Genomic DNA, 20707 nt, shown 5'->3' on the forward strand with positions numbered 1-20707 from the left:
TACAAATGAGTTAAAATAATTTGAAATAAACTAGATCAATCATGAGTTAACTAATTAGAGAAAAACGAAGAAAAGTATTTAAAACTTTGCCTAAACTAAAAAACTTAACTATTTTATCACTCAAAATAAGGCCAGATAACTCTATATAATGGAGTTATCATTGGTTAACAATGTTTGCTACCTCGATCGACCACCCCCAAATTTCTCAAGGAACACCAGATCTGTGGTCCCAAGACCAACAAGATCAGTGATCCCTATGGAGCATGCAAACGGTGCTCCCCAAAAGAGCACCAAAACGATGCTCCCAAGGAGCACCACCATTTGGGAACACCCATTTGTACTCCTTGGGGAGCACGTGAATGATGCTCCCCAAAGAGCACCACGATGGGTGCTCCTCTAAGGATCTCGATTTGGTTGAATTTGACAATTTTCGACCAAATCCAACCATGGGGTGGTTAACCATGAAAGTGGTTAACGGTTGGAGGTCAGATAGAAAAATTTTTTTGAAAAATTATAATTTAGTAATTTTTAAAATCAATAAAAGATAAAACTATTCTTTTAATAATGTCACGTCATTAAACTAACAGAAATATCAATAATTGATTAACTACTAAATTTATGTGTTCAGTAGAAGAAATTTTTTTAAAACGAAGTATTCAATTTAAAAACTACGTGCAATTATAGTTAAAAGTTGAAGGTGTTAAGATATTTTACACAGAGTTTCTTTTAAATCCTCTTACTTGTTTTATTTTGTAATTAAAACCACAGTGACAATTAGATAAATAATATTCCAGCAAACCATCTTCTTATGAAATACAATAAAACTTCTATAAATTAATACTTTTGAGATCATCAAAATTTATTAATTAATTGAGATATTATTTAATTGATAATTAATAATTTATTAATTTATACATTAATTAATAAAATATTTATATAAATTTTTCTCATAAAATTTAATTTCACTTTATAGCAATCCAATAAAATATTTTCTCAATAATAATAATAATAATAAATAAAAAAAAAAAAGAGATTTTATTCACCTTGAAATCTAAAGGGTTGATCTTTTAAGGTCTCGACCCCTACACAAAAGAGTTTCTTTTTAATGCCCCTCTTTGTTTTATTTTCGGGTTAAAACCGAAATAACTGCTAGATAAATAATATTCCAATAAACTTATCCAATTAGGAAAAATGTAAAAAAAAAAAAAATACTCTACACTACTATGAAATAGACCCCAACGGGCCTTGGAACGATGTAGACTAACGATAGCTTAGTTTTCTTTATGCTTTGCGTGTTGGCTAAGCAATTTTTGTAAAAAGGACAATTTATCGGTTGTAGTGGGAGTAGGGGATGACTTTGGGAAGACTTCCTGCTTATATATTCTTGCATCAGAATTGAACCAAATTGTGAATTGATATCTGGTCTTGGGTAAGCATTTCTTCCTCTTTGTTTTCTCTGCAAACTTTGCTTAGTTCTTTGTGTGTTCAGTTCCTGGTTGCAGTCTCTTGCTATGGATAGCAATGAAGACAAGGACAGAAGGCGCAACGGTGCTGTTGGAACAGAAAATGATGATCAGACTCTGAGGACCGAGGCCTCACAGTCGAAGACGTTAGCGGCAGGTTTAGCTGCGGGAGGGGCGATTCTTGTAGGCTGTTTAATAGCTGGTTTGGTAAGTTCTGGAGGTTCAAGCAGCAAGAAAACTATGAAAGCTCCAGGAAGGAATCATCGCATTTTCAGGGACGACTTCGAAGCTGATCCTAAAGGCTATTTCCGTGATTTGCACAAACGAAATGGCTGAGAAGATGGAGATCCTGACAGGTTGGAATAAGAACTTCGTTTTCAAATGTCTGTGACATTTCTAAATGTCTTTCTACAAGTCTAAAATGTAAGAGAGTTCACAGCTTTTTCAGTGTCTCGTGTGTGAGTCCTGTAAGAGAGTTCACAGCTTTTTCAGTGTCTCGTGTGTGTGTGTGTCCTGATAGTCCTTTCTATTTAGCAATGTTGAACCTGTGGAAATTTACAGATTGCAAGTTCCTTTCCGAAATGTCGTGTTGAATGTATTGTTTAAGGTGAAAAAGCAACCCCTGATCCTCCTTGTTTAAGTTAAACGAAATCCTGTTTTCATATGTTACAAATAAAAGAATCAAACCTTTAATTCATATAATAATAATTCCATCTACGGTAAGTTTAAAATAATAGTATGAGATTCTATTTATCTCTTTTCATGCCAACAATCTTGCACTCTCTCAAAATAATAAAAATCTATCCATAATCATATGAATATATTAGGAAAAAAAACCCACTCTTTAGAGGCTATTTATTTTATAAAGCCAGCCTAAATAACTTAGCACACTACTCACCAAAATAAATATATCTTTAATTTATAAAACTCAAAATATAATCTATTGATACGCTAAACACTAAACTTAATAACATACAAATAACCATGCAAAACTTTTAAAAGAATGAATAAAACAAAACCAAATAGTCCAACTTCAGCCAATCCATGAAGAATATGTACGTCAATGTCTCAAGGAGCACTAGATTTACTGCTTCCAAAACCACCAAGATCGGTGCTCCTCAGCAGAGCACCACTGCTTGGGAACACCCATCTTTGCTCTCTGGGGACCACGTGAACGATGCTCCCCAAGGAGCACCACGATGGGTGGCTCCCTTGGGGATCTCGATCTAGCGACACTTTCCGATCAAATCCGGTTATGGGGTGATCAATCGTGAAGTGGTCAGCGACTGAAGGTAAGGTGAATTTTTTTTTTTTTGAAAAATTATAATTTAGTAATTTTTAAAATAATAAAAAATAAAATAATATTTTTAATAATATTAATGATTGATTAACGGTTGAATCTATATGTCCAGTAAAAGATATTCTTTTGAGAAAAAGTGTTTATCTTAAAAACTAGTGGACCGCGTATAATTATAATTAAAAGTTGTGAGTGTTAAGTTATTTTATTGAAAAAGTTACTTTTGGATCTTTTTTCTATTTTATTTTGTAGTTACAATCACATTGACGGTTAGATAAATAATATTCCAACAAACATTTTCTTATGAAATACAGTAAAATCTCTATAAATTAATATTTTGAAAATCATGAAAATTTATTAATGAATCAAAATATTATTTAATTAATAAATTAATAATTAATTAATTAATACATTGATTAATAAAATATTTATATAAAATTTAATTTCACTTTATAGCAATCTAATAAAATATTTGCTCAATAAAAATAATAATAAAAGAGAGTTTATTCACTTTGAAATCTAAAGGGTTGATCTTGTAAAGGCTCAACCCTTACACAAAAGAGTTTCTTTTGAACCATCCTACTTGTTTTATTTTCTGACTAAAATCGAAGTAAGTATTAGATAAATAATATTTCAGCAAACCCATAAGGAAAAAAAGAAAGTGTACAATATTATGAAAAAGACCCCAAAGGGCCTTGTAAGGATGCGGACTAATGATAGCTTATATTCTTTATGCTATGCGTGCTAGCTAAGCAATTTTTGTAATATTTTAGCTGACGAGGGCAATTTATCAGTTGTAGTGGGAGTAGTTGATGACTTTGGGAACACTGCCTGCTTATATCTTTTTGTATCAGAATTGAACCAAATTGTGAATTGATATCTGGTTTTTGGCAAGCATTTCCTCCTCTTTGTTTTTTCTGCAAACTTTGCTTAGTTCTTTTTGTGTGTAGTTCTTGATTGCAGACTGATTCTGCTGCAACCCTTTGAGCAGTATTGTGTGAGTGCTGCCACACTTCCAACAGAGATGAAAGCGGCAGATTTAGCTGTGGCAGGGGTGATTCTTGTGTGCTGTTTCATTTGTTTGGTCATTTTTCGAGGTTCAAGCAGCAAGAAAACTATGAAAGCTCCAGGAAGGAATCATCGCATTTACAGGGACGACTTTACCCGTAATCCCAAAGGCTATTTTCGTGATTTGCGCAAACGAAAGGGGTGAGAAGGCAAGTCCAACAGATCGGAATAAGGACCCCATTTCCATTTGTCTGTCACTTTTCTAAATGGCTTCTGCGAAAGTTCAATTGTCAGAGAGTTCCCAGGATTTTCTACACTTCCAGTGTCTCTGTTTGTCCTTTTCACTTAGCTGCGTTGAACCTGTGAAATTTACATATTGCAAGTTCCCTTTCTTTTCTTTAAGGTCGAAATGCATTAAATGTAGATGGCCCTTCAACCCTGTTTACTCACTGGATATAAAGTGATATGCAGGAAACAGATTCTGCAAAATCAGTAATGATCTAAACTTAAAACCTAAAAAGTGATACTTGAAAAGAGACCGTCATTCATGAAGCATGACTAGCTTGTCATTCATTGGTCACTGAACAATCTCAAGTTCGCACAAAATTTGCATTCAGCTTACTTCTCAGGGCTTCTTGTTCTTGCCTTGTGGAAATGGGAATGAATACAAAATAAATGAGTATCCTAAGGGTATATATTGAATGAACACTGCTTATAAGCCAATCCTACCAAAAGGATAAAAAACACTACCAAGAATCCAAAATTCTATTTTACAGATCTTTAAAATGAGGAAATCCAAGGAACACTAGCATATAAAGTTAGCTTCATCTCCTTCTCTTCCTGCCTTTACCTAATTGTCCAGATTTAAAGGCATGTTCCTGTTCTTGGAGGAAAGCTATTGCCCTTCCATAGTTGGCCGCTCTCTCTTTTTCCTGTAATGCCTTGTCTTTTTGCTTTACCTCATACAAGAAATAATTGTCCTTGCGCAGCTCACGAGCTGCACCTTTAGCTTCACGTTTTATGAGTTTTTGCAACTTTCTTCTCTCGGCTTGTTCCCGATCTGGATCATAGTCTCTACCTTTAACAAAGCTGCAGAATAACACGACCATTAGATGCAATTACTCGCATAGAGTGTAAATAGCACCACTGAATACTATGATCGTCAAGAAACAGGAAGGTAAAAAGAAAAAAAAAAGTGATCAAAAATGAAATAGAAAATAAAATGTAGTTTACTTCTCCTCAAATTTTGGATTAAGTAATTTGATAGGCACTGGCTTCTGCTTCCGTATCTGAAGTGGTCTCCGCAGCCTATGAGCTTCATCAGCTTTCTGCTTAATGAGTTGAGCAACATCATTAAATTTATCTTTCAGTGCTTCTGGTATGTGTTTCTGCTGTGAAACTTCAAGTAACAACGTTGCAATTGGCAAGAAAATTTCAGGGAAGGAATTCAATCCATCATAGATCTCAACAAAACCTCGCAGAGTTTCAATCACAGTCACCAGCGCACTAGCCCTGAACATGAAAATTTATTAGCTATCCAACTGTATTATAAAACCCCTGACAGGGGGGCATTCAAAACCTAACTGAGCAAATTGATGAAATAGACAAACAAAACAATAAACTAATGTAATTCAACTCATCATCATTCATCAAAAACAACAGTGAAAAAAGCAGCAATTGCTGACCTGAAATTATCAGAGCTGAAAAATGAGGAGTCATCTGGCATATCCATTACCATGAGAAAATTCAAAGGATTAATCTCATCCACACAATCATGTACGCGCAACAGGGGCCTGAGTGCTTTCAGCTCCATAAGATTATAAAACTGCTACAAAAGAAATGCCACAAAATTGAACAACTTTAGTCTGATAGTTTATTACATTGTTTGATTATTATATTATCATTTTTATTCTGATACAAACTTAGAAATCAGATAAGTAAAACGTCGTATTGACGCAAAAATCAATTCCAAAATCAACCAATGGACTAAGGCAACATACAAATTCTTTTCTTTTACTTTCATTAATAACTAATTTGGATGGAGGGAATCATGCAAGTTATGCATGAAATTAATCTCAATATCAGATGAAATGCAGCAAGGCATCATAGAACTTTTCTATTTTCCCTTTATTCCTTCTACTTTTTTTTTTTTGTTGAATTTATTTATAATAAGCTGCAATCATGCATAATACCTGACAGTCTTGCTCTGCTGCTAGTTTTTGGTCCGTAGCTGCCATCAGCAGAGTTCGGAGAAACATTATAGCTTCTGGACAGAACTTTCGAGACTGTTTGGTAACCTACAAGTCCAAAAATTGATCATGTCAATAAACTGCAGCTACGAGTCAAAAAGAAAAAGGGGTAGCCAGACAAAATTACAACAATTTGTTATCAATACATGGTACATTGGTAAAACATAGGATACCATTCTCCAACAAAACAGGCTAGAAGATAAAGTGTAAAAGGTAAACAAGGACATACCATGAGAACCATGGAGCATAAAAAAGAACCAATAGCAACATCCCGACCCGACGTAATGGGACAACGCATCAGATACTCGCACATTAATAATATTGCTGGAGTCATGACTACATGACGAAAGTCAGAGCATGGGAAAACCATGGACCATAACCTCAAGAGAAATAATGTTTTCAAGGTGGGCCAACATCCATTTTCTGCCAAGTAATAAAAAATTCATTTCATAAGAAATCAGCAAAAGACTGAGCTGGAGATAATAAAGTTGGAAGGACCAAAGACTCAAAGAATCAAGCCACCACAAACCTTGGTTCTTGAGAGCCTCACAAAATTGTGTGCGAGTTCGTAAGATTCGTTGACGAGCACATATTGCAGAGAAATATGGGATCTCCATACTTAATTCCATTAGCGGCTTGACGAGCAAATTCAATAACTCAAAATTCAAGGGCTTCTTATTCGCTAACACAGCAAAATATTGCAAGAGAACACCATAAAATACCTGGCAAATAGCAGATATATCAGTTTTTTATGAATGGTGGCAATCAATATAATATTAGCATAACAAAATGCTCTGTAACTACTCAAATATAAGAGTCATTAAACTTAGATTTAGAAAAAAAAAAAATAATAACAACATCAAAAGCTTCCAACACAATGATTCAACATTTTTGTGAATTTAATCCTTCAAAATGAAAAACGTCTAACAAGATAACTGGATACTTACTTGGTGAGAATTTGCAACATCAGTACATGCAGAAGTTTTCCCACACAAACGCACACACACAAAGCAAGGAAAGAAAAACAAGCAGCACACTTACTTGCATTTTCTTCCGATTTTCTGCAGCAAGCTTAATTGCATCGCTTTTCCGAATTCGATTGATAATCACAATAACGTCGCCATTAGAACAATTCTCTAATAAAGAAGACAGTTCCTCTAAGCTCCTTGGAGCTTCAAATATAAAGGGAATGTCTGATTTCGTTGAAGTATGTTTAATGCTTGGTTTAATTTTTTTTGCATCCACATACTGTCCATCGTCTTTCTTAAGTTCAGTTTTATTTGACTTGTTACAACCTTTTTGCTCCACATCTTCTTCATCACCAACGGCATCATCATGTTCTTGCTCCTCTTCATCCTCATCCAAATCTGTACCAAGATTGTCATCATCACTCTGCTCCCAATACTTCAGAGATAGAGTTTTTTCATGTTCATCATCATCATCTTCTTCAGATCCTTCATCTTCACCAGTATCTTCAGCACTTTCTGAATCTTCAGAAGCATTCTCGTCTTCATCCTTTTTTTCAAGAATCTCATCAACCCAGCCCTTTTTACTCCCAGGCTCCTCATCAAGTGCAAAGGAATCACCAAGATCATCTCCTGAGATAGCCCTTGGCCTCTGTAAAGGATCTTTCTCAACATTTTCACCATCTTCATCACTAGAGTAATCCGTTGCTAACATCCTCTTCTGACGCTCTTCCTGAAATTTGTGGATTTCCAGATAAATTATTAAGCATTTGCGTCATAACGTAGAGGCCAACATATTGCTAGTGTTATCATCAAAATAACAACAACAACAACAACAACAACAATAAGAATAATAATAATAATAATAATAAAGTTATCATGTCAAATAAAAATCTTATAAATTCATAGAAACTTTTAAATAACAATCTTATTCCCAAGCAATAAACAACAAGAACTCTACCAACTCATATAAATTATTTATGATTCCAAAAGGAAAGGCAAATCACTTATAAACATTTATATCTCAGGTTTAGAGATAATAAAATAGAGAAAAAATTATCGTTCATAAGTTTATGGACCCAAAAAGTCATACCATAACAGCTTCGTAATAAATATATTGGTTTATAATGAAAAAGACACCATGTTGTGCATCTAAGGTAACCTGAAATTTCTTAATAGTAATTACATTGGCTGTTCCAGCTATTGTAGATAATAACTGCATCTGTGAATTTCCATCTCACAGAATACCTCTATGAATTGAAACAGCTCAAGACTATAACTAAATGTAACAGCATTTTCAAATAATATTAAACCATGCAAATGCATATACAACCAAAACAATTAGTTGAGCATGGAACACATATACCTCTAATCGCTCCAGTTGCTCCCTCTCCTCTTGGGCAATCTCCTCAGGTGTCTTTGTCCTGTCTGAGGGGCGAGCACGCATTTCCAATACCAGCTCATTGACAAGTTTATCATATGAATCAGGTTGTTCCTGTCAAAGACAGTTAAAAAAAATTTAATGCTTATTTTGATTATGCATCCAGATGTGCCTCTGTTTGAAAATTTTAACGACAGAACTTCAGTTCAGTCGTAATTACGGTAATAGAGCTTTTTCTTCTTCATTAATGCCATAAAAGCCTTCTTCCTTAATAATAAGACCAGTGGTATAAATGCACCTTCTTGTCATTATACTTCTTAATCATTGAAGAAATATGGCATGCTAAAGTAAGATTTCAGAAAACAACATAAGTAAATAAATGAAGACAGAACTTTGTATTTGACCAGAGTGCTCATCCGGCATGGCTAGTTTAATAAAAGCCCACCTAGAACCATCATAACTCTGTACCTGCTTATAAGCTTCTTCTCTCTGACTAACTGGTAACTCTTCCTTGTTCAAATGCTCATTCAGAACACCCTTGTTGACAAGAGCTTTCAAAGCATTAATCTTGCCTGGTTCAGTCATAGACAATAATACCTGGGACTGCACTAAAGATGTGAAGTTCTTATCTAATTCTTCCATCAACTGCTCATTTTCTTCTTTATCTTTTGCTTTTTGTGCCTGGTAAGAAATAAGAAAAAAAAAATTAGAGACCAGATGTCAAGAACAGTCTGGAAATTAACAGAGTTAACATTTTGATGCATACAAATTTTTACCTTGAAATACTTGCTCTTCAAAATAACCTCCTCCATTATTTCCTTCTTGGTTTTGTGCTTCTGTAGCATGAAAGTCACAAATTTAAGTCACTTTTAAGGCATCATCTAACACCACATCATAAAAACATGCCCAATGGTAAACGAGTATCCAAGTGCCAATGAAGCACAGAGAGAGAAAGAGAGCATCATGTATGCATGCACAGTCACTTCCACTATAACTGCTATTGCTTCATCGTTGTGGAGAATAGCAATTGAAATGGATCACCTTTAAGAGCTCAACCTCAGAAAACTCCAGTATTCTGATTATGAAAGGAGAAATTACCCAAGCAAGCTCATGTTTTTCATATCACATTACTACAAATGTTATGACAAAACATGCAGACTAAAAGGCACGGGAAAAGGGATTCTTTAGCAGCTAAAAGCGAAGGATACTAATCAATTCATATGTGACTTGAATTATTTTGCATGAATTTGAACATCATTTAATTGTAGTAGATAACCCATAGAGTAGAAAAGACCAGAGGACCCAAAAAATATCATTTTGGACTAGCAAAACACCAATATTCTGATTCTGCAATATCCCAGAATCAATAACTAAAGGTTAACACCTCATCAAACAGCTAACCAAGATGTTAGACTGAAAATGAACTAGCATTTAAAATATATGCCTTTAAATGATCTATATGCCAATTTGATCTTAATGAAAAATCATTTCTGAGCTGATCATCAAACACAAATACGAACAAGTGTTTCTTAATAAAACAGAATAGGGCATACATTTTCCTCTCCTTCTACCAAACCCCTTTCTGTCGGATCCTGTGCACCATGAGAGTTAAGTTGCTTTAAGATGGCTGATCGTTCTACAAGGAAGGACAAATCATCAATGCCATTAACATATTCTCAAGGAAACAGTAAAAGAGAGGAAAGGCACACTACAGGGAAATAAATATCTGAGGAGAAAGTTATACGGAAATTATTCATTATAATTTTATATATAAAGAAGAAATGAATGTGCACAACCGAAAATGGAACTTCCACCAGAAACACACACAAGTTACATCAGAACGAAAATAAAACAAAAGCAGAACTGAGGAGATGACAACTCATACTAAACTAAACTACTGTGATTGCATGCATCATTACCAAATAATAGATTGAAGTTTATCAATACCAGCAACCAAGTTCTCAAAATTATTTTTCTATCTCAATGAGATTCAACTGCATGATAAGCATACATAAAGAAGAATACAAGGTCCTTGCTGTAGACTGTAGTCTTACAGACAAACAGTGGGAACTAAAGCCACTTTTTTGCAATGTTTATATGCAAAAGCTACTGGTGAAAGGTCACACAATGTCCAAACAAATGAAACACTGATTAGGAATTCGGGATTATCAATATACAAATTACAAATTCATTATCACAATGAAAAGCAGACGATAAATCTTACTGTTAGTTGCTCCTCCTCGATCATCATTATCGTCATCAGACAGAATTTCATCCTCAAAATCATCCCTCTCTGGGAGGGAGCCAAAACCTGGAGCATCAAAGTCATCGTCTTCTCCATCTGATAAATTGAACTTGCTCTTCTTGCCAAATTTCAACTATGGAACCAAAAAGAGACAAAAGAAAAAGAAAAAAAAATAAAATATCAGAATTCCATACACTTAACCTCAAAAAATAGCTATTTTTCCCAACTGTGCATATAATAGTAACCAAGAAAGCACATGCAAACGCATATAAGACATCATACTAACAAAACAAAAGCTAAAGTCAATAAAGAAAAGTACTAGTAAGGTTTATTCAATATTTTATTTTAAAAAGAACCACAAATCTGTTATCAATAAAGGAATTCTTCCAGCTTCCGTTCTCCCTAATGTTCAGGCAATGCCCAATTCACTAAAATTTATATTCCAGTTTCAGCAGGACCACCTTGATGTAAATAATGATGCATTACCAAAATGGGAATTAATAGTAAACCATAACCAAAAAGCTTTAAAATTGCACCAACTCCAAAGAAAAAAAAGCAAAATTTATAAACCTCAATAACCATATGAAAGTTTCTAAACCTCCCGCTTAACAAGTGAAAGCATATACTCCATAAAACAGCAACCACTTGTTTTTCTTTTTGCTACAATTCCTCAGCAAGCCAGTAAAAAGAACTAAAGAAAACGCATAAATAAAAAAAAAAAACCAACCTGACGCTCACGTTGAGATCGCATAATACCCTTTTCAAACTCTCCCAACTCATCATTTTGCTCCCCAATTCTGTTATCCACAAAAACAGAAGACTTTGTACTTTGCTCGTACTCTTTCAACAGCGTTTTCTTCCTCTGAAACAAACCCAAAAAAGCCTCATTAACACACAAAACATATATATACAAGTATAAAATAGAGAAAATAAAAGGGGTGGATTTCTGGAGTTGAATTTGCCTTTTGGATGGCGAGGGAACGAGAAAGGCCAATTCGGAGTTCTTCCCCCTTGCGTTTCTTGCCAAGTATGTCGAACTTGCGGCGGGACCAGATGGTCTCGAAAGGGTTGGATTTTTCAGCTTTGAGCTTCATGGAGATGGCATCTGGACCTGACTTTTTGCTGCCTTTCTTCTTTGCTTTCTTCTTGGTTTTGGCGTCGGAACCCGAATGCTTAGCCATCGGTTGCCTGCGTTTTGGTCTGTAAGAAAGGGCGGTTGTGAAGAACAACAGCAGCGAGGAAACCAAGGAAGAAGGAAAGGGTTTTACATTCAAGTTCTGGGCTTTCTGGGTTTTGTAGGAGGTTATTATGGTGGGCTTTGGGTCCAAAATTATCTGAGCCTCTGCTCCATTACTAGACTAACGATCCAAATAATAAAACAATTAATAAATTTTTAATCTATATTAATAATTAGAGTCAGATGGTAAATACATTAACACCAATGTCCAAATCTTATTCAACTCATGACAAATCCTAATTATATCATCCAAGATTTACTCAAACTCAATTATAAGATATTTTAATTTTATTTAATCATATCTAATAATACAACATATACAATGTTTATAAATTTTCAAAAAAAAAAATCGATGATGCTTTTGTCTCTTATCTTAACCTTTTAATTTTATGTAAAAATGTTAATGGATACTCTATAACAAAGTATTCAACCCGATTCTATAAAGTGAAACCAATTTATATTCGAATTTGAAATGAGTTCAAATAATAATTTTAATTCTACACATAAAAATGTGAAATCTTTTATTTCCTTTTTTGTTTTGTTTTTTCTAATGGGCCTTTTTCTGTGGTTGATAGGGACCTAAAATGGGGTTAGGGGAATCTTGCTAATGTATAAAGGTGCGGGGCTTGCTCCATGCTCAAGGAACAGAGATCCCAAAAGCTCTGACAAATACGTCGACTCATTCATATTTCTCACTCATAGATGGCCCCGTACTCCTTGAACATTGCCAGTGCAATGAAAGATAGAAAGGAAAACTGCTTGGGAATCTGTTACAATGCGATTTTCATGTCGATACAAGTGCAATAATGAAGTGCATTTTTAAGCATGCATGATCAATGGTGGACACACCCAGCCCAATTAATGCCACTCCTTCTTAAGTTGTTGCACCGGTTTTATGTGGCTGGTCAGGGAAAGCCCTGACTGTTTTGCACCTTGGGGCATGATTAACAATGGATTTTAAGTTATACCCCTCCCTCACTGTCAAATGTTTTCAAAGTCTGTAAATTGAGTTACAGCAGGAAACATGGGCATATATCACAGAGAATTTCACCAATTAATCATATTGAAAACATTTGTAATAGTAAAACCAACTGATAAATTTGCCAAGGTTCAAGCAGAACCAGTGAAAGAAAGGCCAGATTATTGTAACTACAACAATGCATGGTACAGTTATGGTGGTGTTGCAGCTTCAGCAAAGCTGATCACCCAGCATCTCTGCTGCAATAAACGTCGGTGAATTCAAGGAGGATCATCCAAGTGTACACGCACCCACCCTGTGTCCACCCTCCGGTACAAGTTACAAAAACCAAAAGTGGTTGAACCATGTGCTTCTTCCAGCCACTGTAGCATCCAGGAGAGACCCAAAAGTGGTCAAGGGACGTCCAATCGTCTTTCCCCTTGAGCCATAATCGCCAGGCCCATACATAATGACACGACACAAACTTTTTCAGTCACACACCAAACCCCCTTTTCCTTTTCTTCAATATACTTTAGTACTAGTATTATTTACAAAAACAAACACTAGAAAAATCACAAATATTCTGGAGTTAAGATTAGAATCCCCTTTGTTGAAAAAGAGTTTTTGGAGGCCAGTAAAACAATTGACTGTTTAACTTTAAGCCAAGAGCCAGAAATCCTTGTGCCGCTTAGTGGTGATCAAGTAGCCTCCAAGTTTTTTGCTTTTCCTTCTTACTGCAACTGCCATGCAACTCGCATTCTGGATACAGTACTCGACTACTCCACCAGTTACACGGTTCCCTGCCCACATCATGATGAGACGCCAAGTCATGGACTTCTTTTTCTGTCCCAAAACCAGGAGTGCCACCCCTTGTCTTTTGGCCTCTTCGACTATTGTTGGACCTTTCTCCTTTCCCTCCACCACTGTTACCTCAACTTGCACCTGTCAGGCCAAAGTCATAGCATTTGCTATGTTACATGGACTCCAGATAAAGGTGGCATTAATATTTTAATCTCTACTTAACCAATTTACTTATCATTTGAAAATTGAGAACAAAACTAATTAAAAGTGAGGAATAGTATATGCTTTACCAGGCAAAAAGTTGAGAATGTCATTATTTTGAGAGATGTTAACAGGAAACTTAAAGGATATGCCCAACTCACCTCAGGTCTCTTCTGCTTGCACATGTTTTTCAGGGAGCAAACCGGTTCAGAAGCCCTTGCAGGTCTGTTCTTGTCGAATTCATTAACTGTAACTGCATTACGTATTTCAACCATATATGGTAAATCTTTTTATCTCCTTACACAGTGATTCTAACTAACAATCAAAACTTTTTCAGGGTAAATGACAAGAAAATGCAGAGCTCCAACCTTGTTTTGAGGGCTTTGTCACATAGAGAAGAATAATTGTGTCCTGACACTGGACAGTGTGAGAGAGTGCCCATTGTATTGCTCCCTTGGCTTCAATGCTGGAATCAACCACAATCATGATTTTCCTTCCAATTACCAACCCTAGTTTTTCTCCATTGCTGGATTTATCTTCTCCAACTTTGCCACAAATTTCAGCCTTCTGATCGGCTGTAGCAGAATCCACCTTAGGCTTGGCTTGTATTGGAGGAGACCGGACTCTTGCATGAGGCCTAATCCTGTTTAGGCAGAAGCCTGGCAACCTTGTGCCTGTCCTGCCCATCTCCTGCGATGGCTACTAAGGTAGACACCAAATAATTATATGTAGGTAAAGAAGAAGAGAAGATGACAGGAACAATTAGGCCTTGCCTGTCGCTGGAAACCAAATATCTAGATGTTGGTTTGGGCCACGGGTTGTTTCTGCTAAGCTTTGCTTTTTCTCTCTTTTGCTTTCTTTTGTTTGTTAATCATGATAGCAGGTCTTTGTTTCCCTTTTATTTTCCCTTGTGGGGCTATTCCTGAACGTGCCTGTCATGAAGCTGTAGGCCCATCCCCCCTAGACCGGCCGCTTGGCCCCCGGGCATTCTGCCATGTTAGTGGTAATCAAATTATTTAATTATTTGCTTTGCATTGCCTTTCCAGTTAATATCCAAATTCTCTTATTCTATGGGTAATTGCAAGAATGCAAGGCACTATGTCATGATCATATTATGAACTGGTCTTTCAACTTTTTTTAAGAGGGCCAGGGCCAAAGATAGAATCAAATTAAAAGGCCATGAAAGGCATTGAACCTCCCACTTCAGGTTTGCAGCTCTTATGGTACAGGTTCCTGTCATAGTATCTAGTACTTCAACAACTGTTCCAATCTTTCTCCATCGCTTCCAACATATCTTTTTAACTTATCTGCAGCGCTATCTCTTCTTCTATACCATGTTTCTTGTCTGCCTATTTTAGTTGTGCGGTTGAAAATTGAGCCCAATTTTTTTGTTTTTCAGGGACTATGTTTCATGAATATTATTATAATAATAAATCTAGCAAACAAATTATAGCAGCCTCTGTTGAAATCCTCCCACAACAAGTCTGAAAGAGCATGTTTTGAGGTTGTGACAAGGAAATGGCAGCAGCCCATGGCCTAGCATCATGTGCACCAGAATTAGATTGATTGACAGCATGTGTAATTAGTTTCTGCTTATCATCACTGTTTCTGGGTCGACATTAACTATGCAGATTCACCTCTCGATCGCCTCTCATTATACCCTTATCATGCAAAAGACAAATAAGCTAATACTTACAACGAATCAAGAACAATGCGAGACAACACGCAATACTTGAAAAAATGTTCAAAAAACAAAATTTCCACAATCATCATCAGCCTTATATATAGTGACATATGTGCTGATGAAAATTCTACTCCCATTAGGTGAGATATAATGGTAATTATGGCTCATTCCTTCCTAGTTTAGTACTGTCACCTCTCTCCTGTAATGATCATTCCAAGATTAATATTGATGGTTTAGGGTGTGAATATGACCATACTAGAACCCTGTAAAGATTTTCATTTTGTTTTTCTTTATGATGGCTTTATTTAACGTGAATCGAAAGCTACCAGCTCATCATTTTGAGAATAACATATAATTAACACACAAAGTAAAACACTGTGTTAGAAGTTCTTCGAAACAACATGATTAGCAAAAGCAGAAAAGGGTCAACTGCTCAACCCTACAATGCTAATTTGCCCACAAAAAAAAAAACAAAAAAACAAAAGGGTTCTGATGATTTAGAAAGAACAAACAAAGAACATCTTTCTTGCTGCATTACTCTGTTAAAAGTAAGGTCAAATAGGTGAGAGGTCCTTTCCAAAATTTTCCCTAACTTTAATTTGTCATTTCCATAAAAGGATTTTTACCACTTTAATCACCCCCCCATGTCTCTCACCTTGTCGCCAATTCTATCAGTTAACATTTCTCCACCTACTGTCCTTTATCACTTTGACTCTCGATTTGTGTATAGAATAATTATCTGTTAATATCTTACGTTAATAATTGAACGTCATCATTCTGAAGACATCGAGATTGTTCGGTAAAAAGTACTCCATAGATATGAATCTAATAACATTGTAATTGGACTTAGTCTCATGATCGATCCCTCAACTTTGACCATCAGGCCGCCAGCAATAGATGTTTACTGTGCCAGACTTTTTACTTTGGATCCCCGTGTTGGTCTATAAGTGATCTCAAAGTGTCATGTGTAAAAAAGTTGAAAACGTAGATGGAGTAATTTTATTAAAATTTCAAGAGTTTAGTATCAAAGACGAAAAAATTTCTTAAGTAAAATAATATAATTAGTTTCTGTATTTCATCAAAATGATAGATTTAGCCTGTTTATAATAATTTATAAAAATTGAATCTTTGTACTTTTTAAAAATGACACTGTTAGTTTAATGTGTTAAAAGTTTTTTGTTATCTTTACGGTGTTTGATTGTGCAAACGTAATTTTTTTTTATTGATGTGATATTAAATATAATGACGTGGATATGATATTTTAATAATGATGTAATAATAGTGTTGATATGACGCAATCAGTTATTGACATTGATTTTATAAGTGTAAATATGAAATTATAATGGTTTTAAACATGATTGGAAAATAAACAAACCAAAAATATGAATAGGTTTTTAGGATTTAGGGAAAGAGTATTATGAGATAGAGAAAAATTAAATTTTTGTACTTCGTAATTTAAAGCAATGAAAAAAGTGTTGTGAAATAGATAAAAAAAATGTCTCGTTGTTATTAACAGATCATCATATTTAATGTCACAAACATAAAAATTTAATATTATTAATGACTGACATGATCGATTTTAAAAAATATTAAAACTTAAATTTTATAAATTATTATATAAAAATTAAATTCATAAAATACAAAAACTAATTATATAATTTAACCAAAATTCTTCATGTTATTCATGGAAGGAACTTACTGTATATAGTGGGTTTGAGCCCTTTTATCTCTTTATTTAGTTTGATTTGACATTCTCTCTCATTTTATTTTTATCCATTTGCCCCTCTCATATTGTTACTTTTAGTAGATCACCTAGCCTCTTATGAGTTGGGCCTTTGGACCTAAAAACAAAAAAGTCAACTCAAGAAATTTCTTTTATATTTTATTTTTAATTTTACACTAGTGTGTCTAAGAAAGTTGTAAAAGTTATAATGTCAAATACTTATTAACTTATTTCTGGCACTTACAATTTTAAAATATATATATAAAAATTTCATTCAATCGATATTTTCATCATTTACCTTTTTTTATATAAAAATTAAAAAAAATCATATAGTATAATTAGTTTTTAAAATTATATAGTCACGAGAGTTTGATATGTAATGCAATCTATATAAATTCCACAATCATGGTAGGTAATTAAGAGTTTATAATTGGATAGAATTAGTCTAATTACTATTTTTTATTTAAAAATTTATCAAGTAAAACTACAATTAATTTCGTAAATTTTGTAAGTAAATTAAGGAAGGAAGGTTCCACCACAGTGTCCACGTCATCAAAGCAGGCGAAAAGAAAAGACGTTTCCTGCGTCCCATAAAAAGTCGTCGTCAATTCAGTACTTTTATCGACGAAGAGTCCTGCGCAGCTTAGGATACGAAAACCCTTCGTTTTATCTTACGCCAAAAAAAAGTGCTCCTCTTTGGAATCCTTTGTTTTCCTCTTAGTCCAAGTTGAACGACAACATCATCTTCTTCTTCTTTTATATTATTATTAACAGTTAAATCCCTGCTTAGGGTCTAATTACCTTTGTTGTTTTCTTCTTTGAATGTACCAAGTTGTTGGGTAATTATCAAATATCAGTAGTAATTTCCAGTTGATCACTCTTTTCCTTTGTTTTAAACTGTATCTTGGATTTCAAGGTATTGGATTTTCATTTTACATAATTTTCTATTGCAATATCATAGTATAATGAAAGAGGATGGGATTTCATTATAGAGTTTTTTCATTTTTGTTGGTTAAGTTTCCTTCGATCTTATTGACGAAGATGGTTTTTTTTTAATGATCATATATTGTTAAATAAGTTATTGATGATCTCTTTTCAATTGCTGCCTATTTGAAGACCTCGTACTAGTTAGATCAGTTTAATTTCAGATTTTTTTTCGTATTAAATGTGTGAAGATTTATCATTACGGTTATGTTAATATGTTAATCTTTTTTGTATCATAACGGTTCTTTATTCTAGCTTTATAACTTTTGAGTTGCTTAATAAAACCTTTGACTTAGTAAAAAAATAGACGACTCGGTTTTCATTCCTATATTGTTTTTAATCAACTTAATTAATTATATGCCATTATTGACAGAATTGCTAGGGATGCATTCCATTTTTTTTCTCTAATCAAGTTGTAATAGTGATTCTTTTTCAGGTTGAAATTGAAGTAGAAACTAAAGCTTTAGCATGGCAATTATCTGTTGTTGTATCCACATCAGGGATCATGAAGACGAGATTCCAACTTCTCATATTCGTAGCAGTCTCAAACGCATCATCCGTACCTTAGTGCGCAAGGTATAATGTCAAATTCAATGTGCTCTCCCTTGTTCAATGGAGGAAAGCAGGCCATTCGTATTCTGATCTCTATGTCTTTTTTAGCTTGCTTGATTATTGTTTCTAGCAAGTATCAATGCAATCTTTCGATGCGGTTACCATGACTGTAACTTTCTTGATGTCTTTTCCTTGACCATTATTACCTAGGTACCATGAAAACATTTCGACCAGTAGGTAAATGTAGCTTGATTCTCATGATAAGTAACCATAACCGAGATGTTCTTGCCAAATTTGGGGTGGATAGAGGGGTGATGTTCTCTGCATAGGCATGGTGGTAATATGAGGTGATATTGAGTATGCTTGAGTGTTTTTTTCTTTTAAGTTAACTGGTACCAGTAAGTAACCATGAACGAGAACATAAGAAGCAGAATTTTATATTAGCCTTGGTGGCCTCGAAAGGAATTAGCATTACTACTTAAACTTGGATATGATTTATGCACAATTGGTTTCTGATACGAGCAATTTGCTATAAGGCATCGTTAGTCTCCTGACTTGTGAAATTGTTAAGCAGCATACAGAACTATTCGGCAATGGGCAATCGGATGCCCCCGTTTCAACTGCTCAAGTGGCATCCCCTTTGAGTTTTGATGTTGCATCCGACGATATACAGCTTGACACTGCCACAACTCCTCCAAGACCCTTGCATTTTGCTGCTGATGCCACACGCCCCAGTCAGCAACAGGATGGACAAGTTAGAGAACACAAGAATAACCAAGTAATTGACCTGGAACATGCTAGTAAAGGAAACGAATCAGCTGAGCTTAAATGCGAAGGGATATCAACAGCATGCTGTTCAGAGCCACAATTGAAGTTCTCATCTGAGAAATCTGAAGCTGAAGTTGCTCGTGCCTGTGAAGAATCGGAAGATGATGTTTGTCCCACATGTCTTGAAGGTAAAACTTTTTGAATCTAGTAACATATTCTTGACTAGCTTTAAGAATGCATTTGTCTTTTTCACCCTAATTATGAAATCTGACATTAATTTGGATAAGATTGCTGATTCGCAACCAGCTTATAAATCAAGTAAATGTGGCTTTAAAGTATATTGGCCTACTTGGATTCACTACCCTCTGTTAATTTCTCCCATTCTTTTTTATTGCAGAGTACATCCCTGACAACCCAAGGATAGTTCTTCGATGTTCCCATAGTTACCACCTTGGTTGCATATATGAGTGGATGGAGAGATCAGAAAACTGTCCAATCTGTGGCATGGTAATTTATTTCTTATACGCTTTGATCCTTTTTCCTTAAGATTTAACAGTTGTTCTGAGTCCTGACAACTATTAGCTATGTAAACCAAACTGTCAAATTATCATGCATAAAACCATCAAGAACTAATCCAACATGTCATTCTTCAAACATCAAGAAGCAAACGGCTAAACAGGAGCTATCAGCTCTTCATGTGATAGGTGAACAATTTAAGTTGTGATGAGGATTCTATGCTTCTAGTGCCATATTTTGGTCTGAAGTTTCATGTCCTGATTGGGTTCAATTACCAAGTTTTCCATCATATTATGTTTTGAAGATTATCTCATTTCACAGCTCATTCATTGTATTGGCATTTTCTTGGAGCATCTGACTGATTATGTATTGATTTTCTAGGTGATGGAATTTCATGAAGCAGCTTGACAACATTGGATTACACATGAGACATCCAAAAGCCGATCGAAGATCATGAACAGATGATTTTGGAATTAGTTTATTAAAAGTTTTCCCCTTGTTCAAAATTGATGAGAAAGAACTACAGGTTGTATGTACCATTGCAAGAAGCATATGCTTATTCTTTATTATTATTATTATTAAAGAAAGAAAAAATTGACAGACAAATTTCCTTGTGATAAGCTCTTGTTTGATATACTTTTAATGTGTACTCACTATATATCAGTCCATTAACTC

At 34.8% G+C, this 20707-nt stretch overlaps 3 protein-coding genes across 4 annotated transcripts; 1 reads left to right on the forward strand and 2 right to left on the reverse strand.

Moving 5' to 3' along the window:
- Positions 4313 to 11862, reverse strand: LOC18610203 (nucleolar protein 14). Of its 2 annotated transcripts, none has more exons than XM_007045729.2 (14): positions 11571 to 11862; positions 11336 to 11470; positions 10588 to 10741; positions 9917 to 9999; positions 9140 to 9199; positions 8832 to 9044; positions 8349 to 8477; positions 7059 to 7715; positions 6547 to 6739; positions 6247 to 6440; positions 5961 to 6065; positions 5454 to 5593; positions 5002 to 5280; positions 4313 to 4857 (listed from the first exon to the last, which is right to left on the reverse strand). In XM_007045729.2, exons 1-14 carry the CDS (start codon positions 11787 to 11789, stop codon positions 4593 to 4595), a joined length of 2826 nt encoding a protein of 941 aa, XP_007045791.2. In that variant the 5' UTR covers positions 11790 to 11862; the 3' UTR covers positions 4313 to 4592. The 2 variants fall into 2 exon arrangements, with proteins under 2 accessions (XP_007045791.2, XP_007045792.2); XM_007045730.2 differs by having other exon boundaries at positions 5454 to 5596.
- Positions 12879 to 14685, reverse strand: LOC18610204 (universal stress protein PHOS32). The gene is made up of 3 exons (XM_018114778.1): positions 14174 to 14685; positions 13967 to 14058; positions 12879 to 13745 (listed from the first exon to the last, which is right to left on the reverse strand). Exons 1-3 carry the CDS (start codon positions 14490 to 14492, stop codon positions 13461 to 13463), a joined length of 696 nt encoding a protein of 231 aa, XP_017970267.1. The 5' UTR covers positions 14493 to 14685; the 3' UTR covers positions 12879 to 13460.
- LOC18610205 (E3 ubiquitin-protein ligase At3g02290) lies at positions 17872 to 20640 on the forward strand. The gene is made up of 5 exons (XM_018114470.1): positions 17872 to 18128; positions 18633 to 18772; positions 19323 to 19704; positions 19914 to 20023; positions 20414 to 20640. Exons 2-5 carry the CDS (start codon positions 18665 to 18667, stop codon positions 20438 to 20440), a joined length of 627 nt encoding a protein of 208 aa, XP_017969959.1. The 5' UTR covers positions 17872 to 18128; positions 18633 to 18664; the 3' UTR covers positions 20441 to 20640.

The sequence above is a fragment of the Theobroma cacao genome, chromosome 2, assembly GCF_000208745.1.
Source record: "Theobroma cacao cultivar B97-61/B2 chromosome 2, Criollo_cocoa_genome_V2, whole genome shotgun sequence".
In the NCBI taxonomy this organism is placed as follows: Eukaryota; Viridiplantae; Streptophyta; class Magnoliopsida; order Malvales; family Malvaceae; genus Theobroma; species Theobroma cacao.

Bases quoted from the DNA above. Each gene is read 5' to 3' on its own strand.
- LOC18610203 (XM_007045730.2), bottom strand. From the start codon at position 11,789: ATGGCTAAGCATTCGGGTTCCGACGCCAAAACCAAGAAGAAAGCAAAG. The intron at 9,045-9,139 runs GTAAAAATTTGT...ATTTCTTACCAG, and splicing joins TGAAGAGCAAGTATTTCAAG to GCACAAAAAGCAAAAGATAA. The intron at 6,740-7,058 runs GTAAGTGTGCTG...GCTATTTGCCAG, and splicing joins AAAATCGGAAGAAAATGCAA to GTATTTTATGGTGTTCTCTT.
- LOC18610204 (XM_018114778.1), bottom strand. From the start codon at position 14,492: ATGGGCAGGACAGGCACAAGGTTGCCAGGCTTCTGCCTAAACAGGATT. The intron at 14,059-14,173 runs GTTGGAGCTCTG...TACGTAATGCAG, and splicing joins GACAAAGCCCTCAAAACAAG to TTACAGTTAATGAATTCGAC. The intron at 13,746-13,966 runs GTGAGTTGGGCA...TTGGCCTGACAG, and splicing joins GCAAGCAGAAGAGACCTGAG to GTGCAAGTTGAGGTAACAGT.
- LOC18610205 (XM_018114470.1), top strand. From the start codon at position 18,665: ATGGCAATTATCTGTTGTTGTATCCACATCAGGGATCATGAAGACGAG. The intron at 18,773-19,322 runs GTATAATGTCAA...ATTGTTAAGCAG, and splicing joins TCCGTACCTTAGTGCGCAAG to CATACAGAACTATTCGGCAA. The intron at 19,705-19,913 runs GTAAAACTTTTT...TTTTTATTGCAG, and splicing joins TTGTCCCACATGTCTTGAAG to AGTACATCCCTGACAACCCA.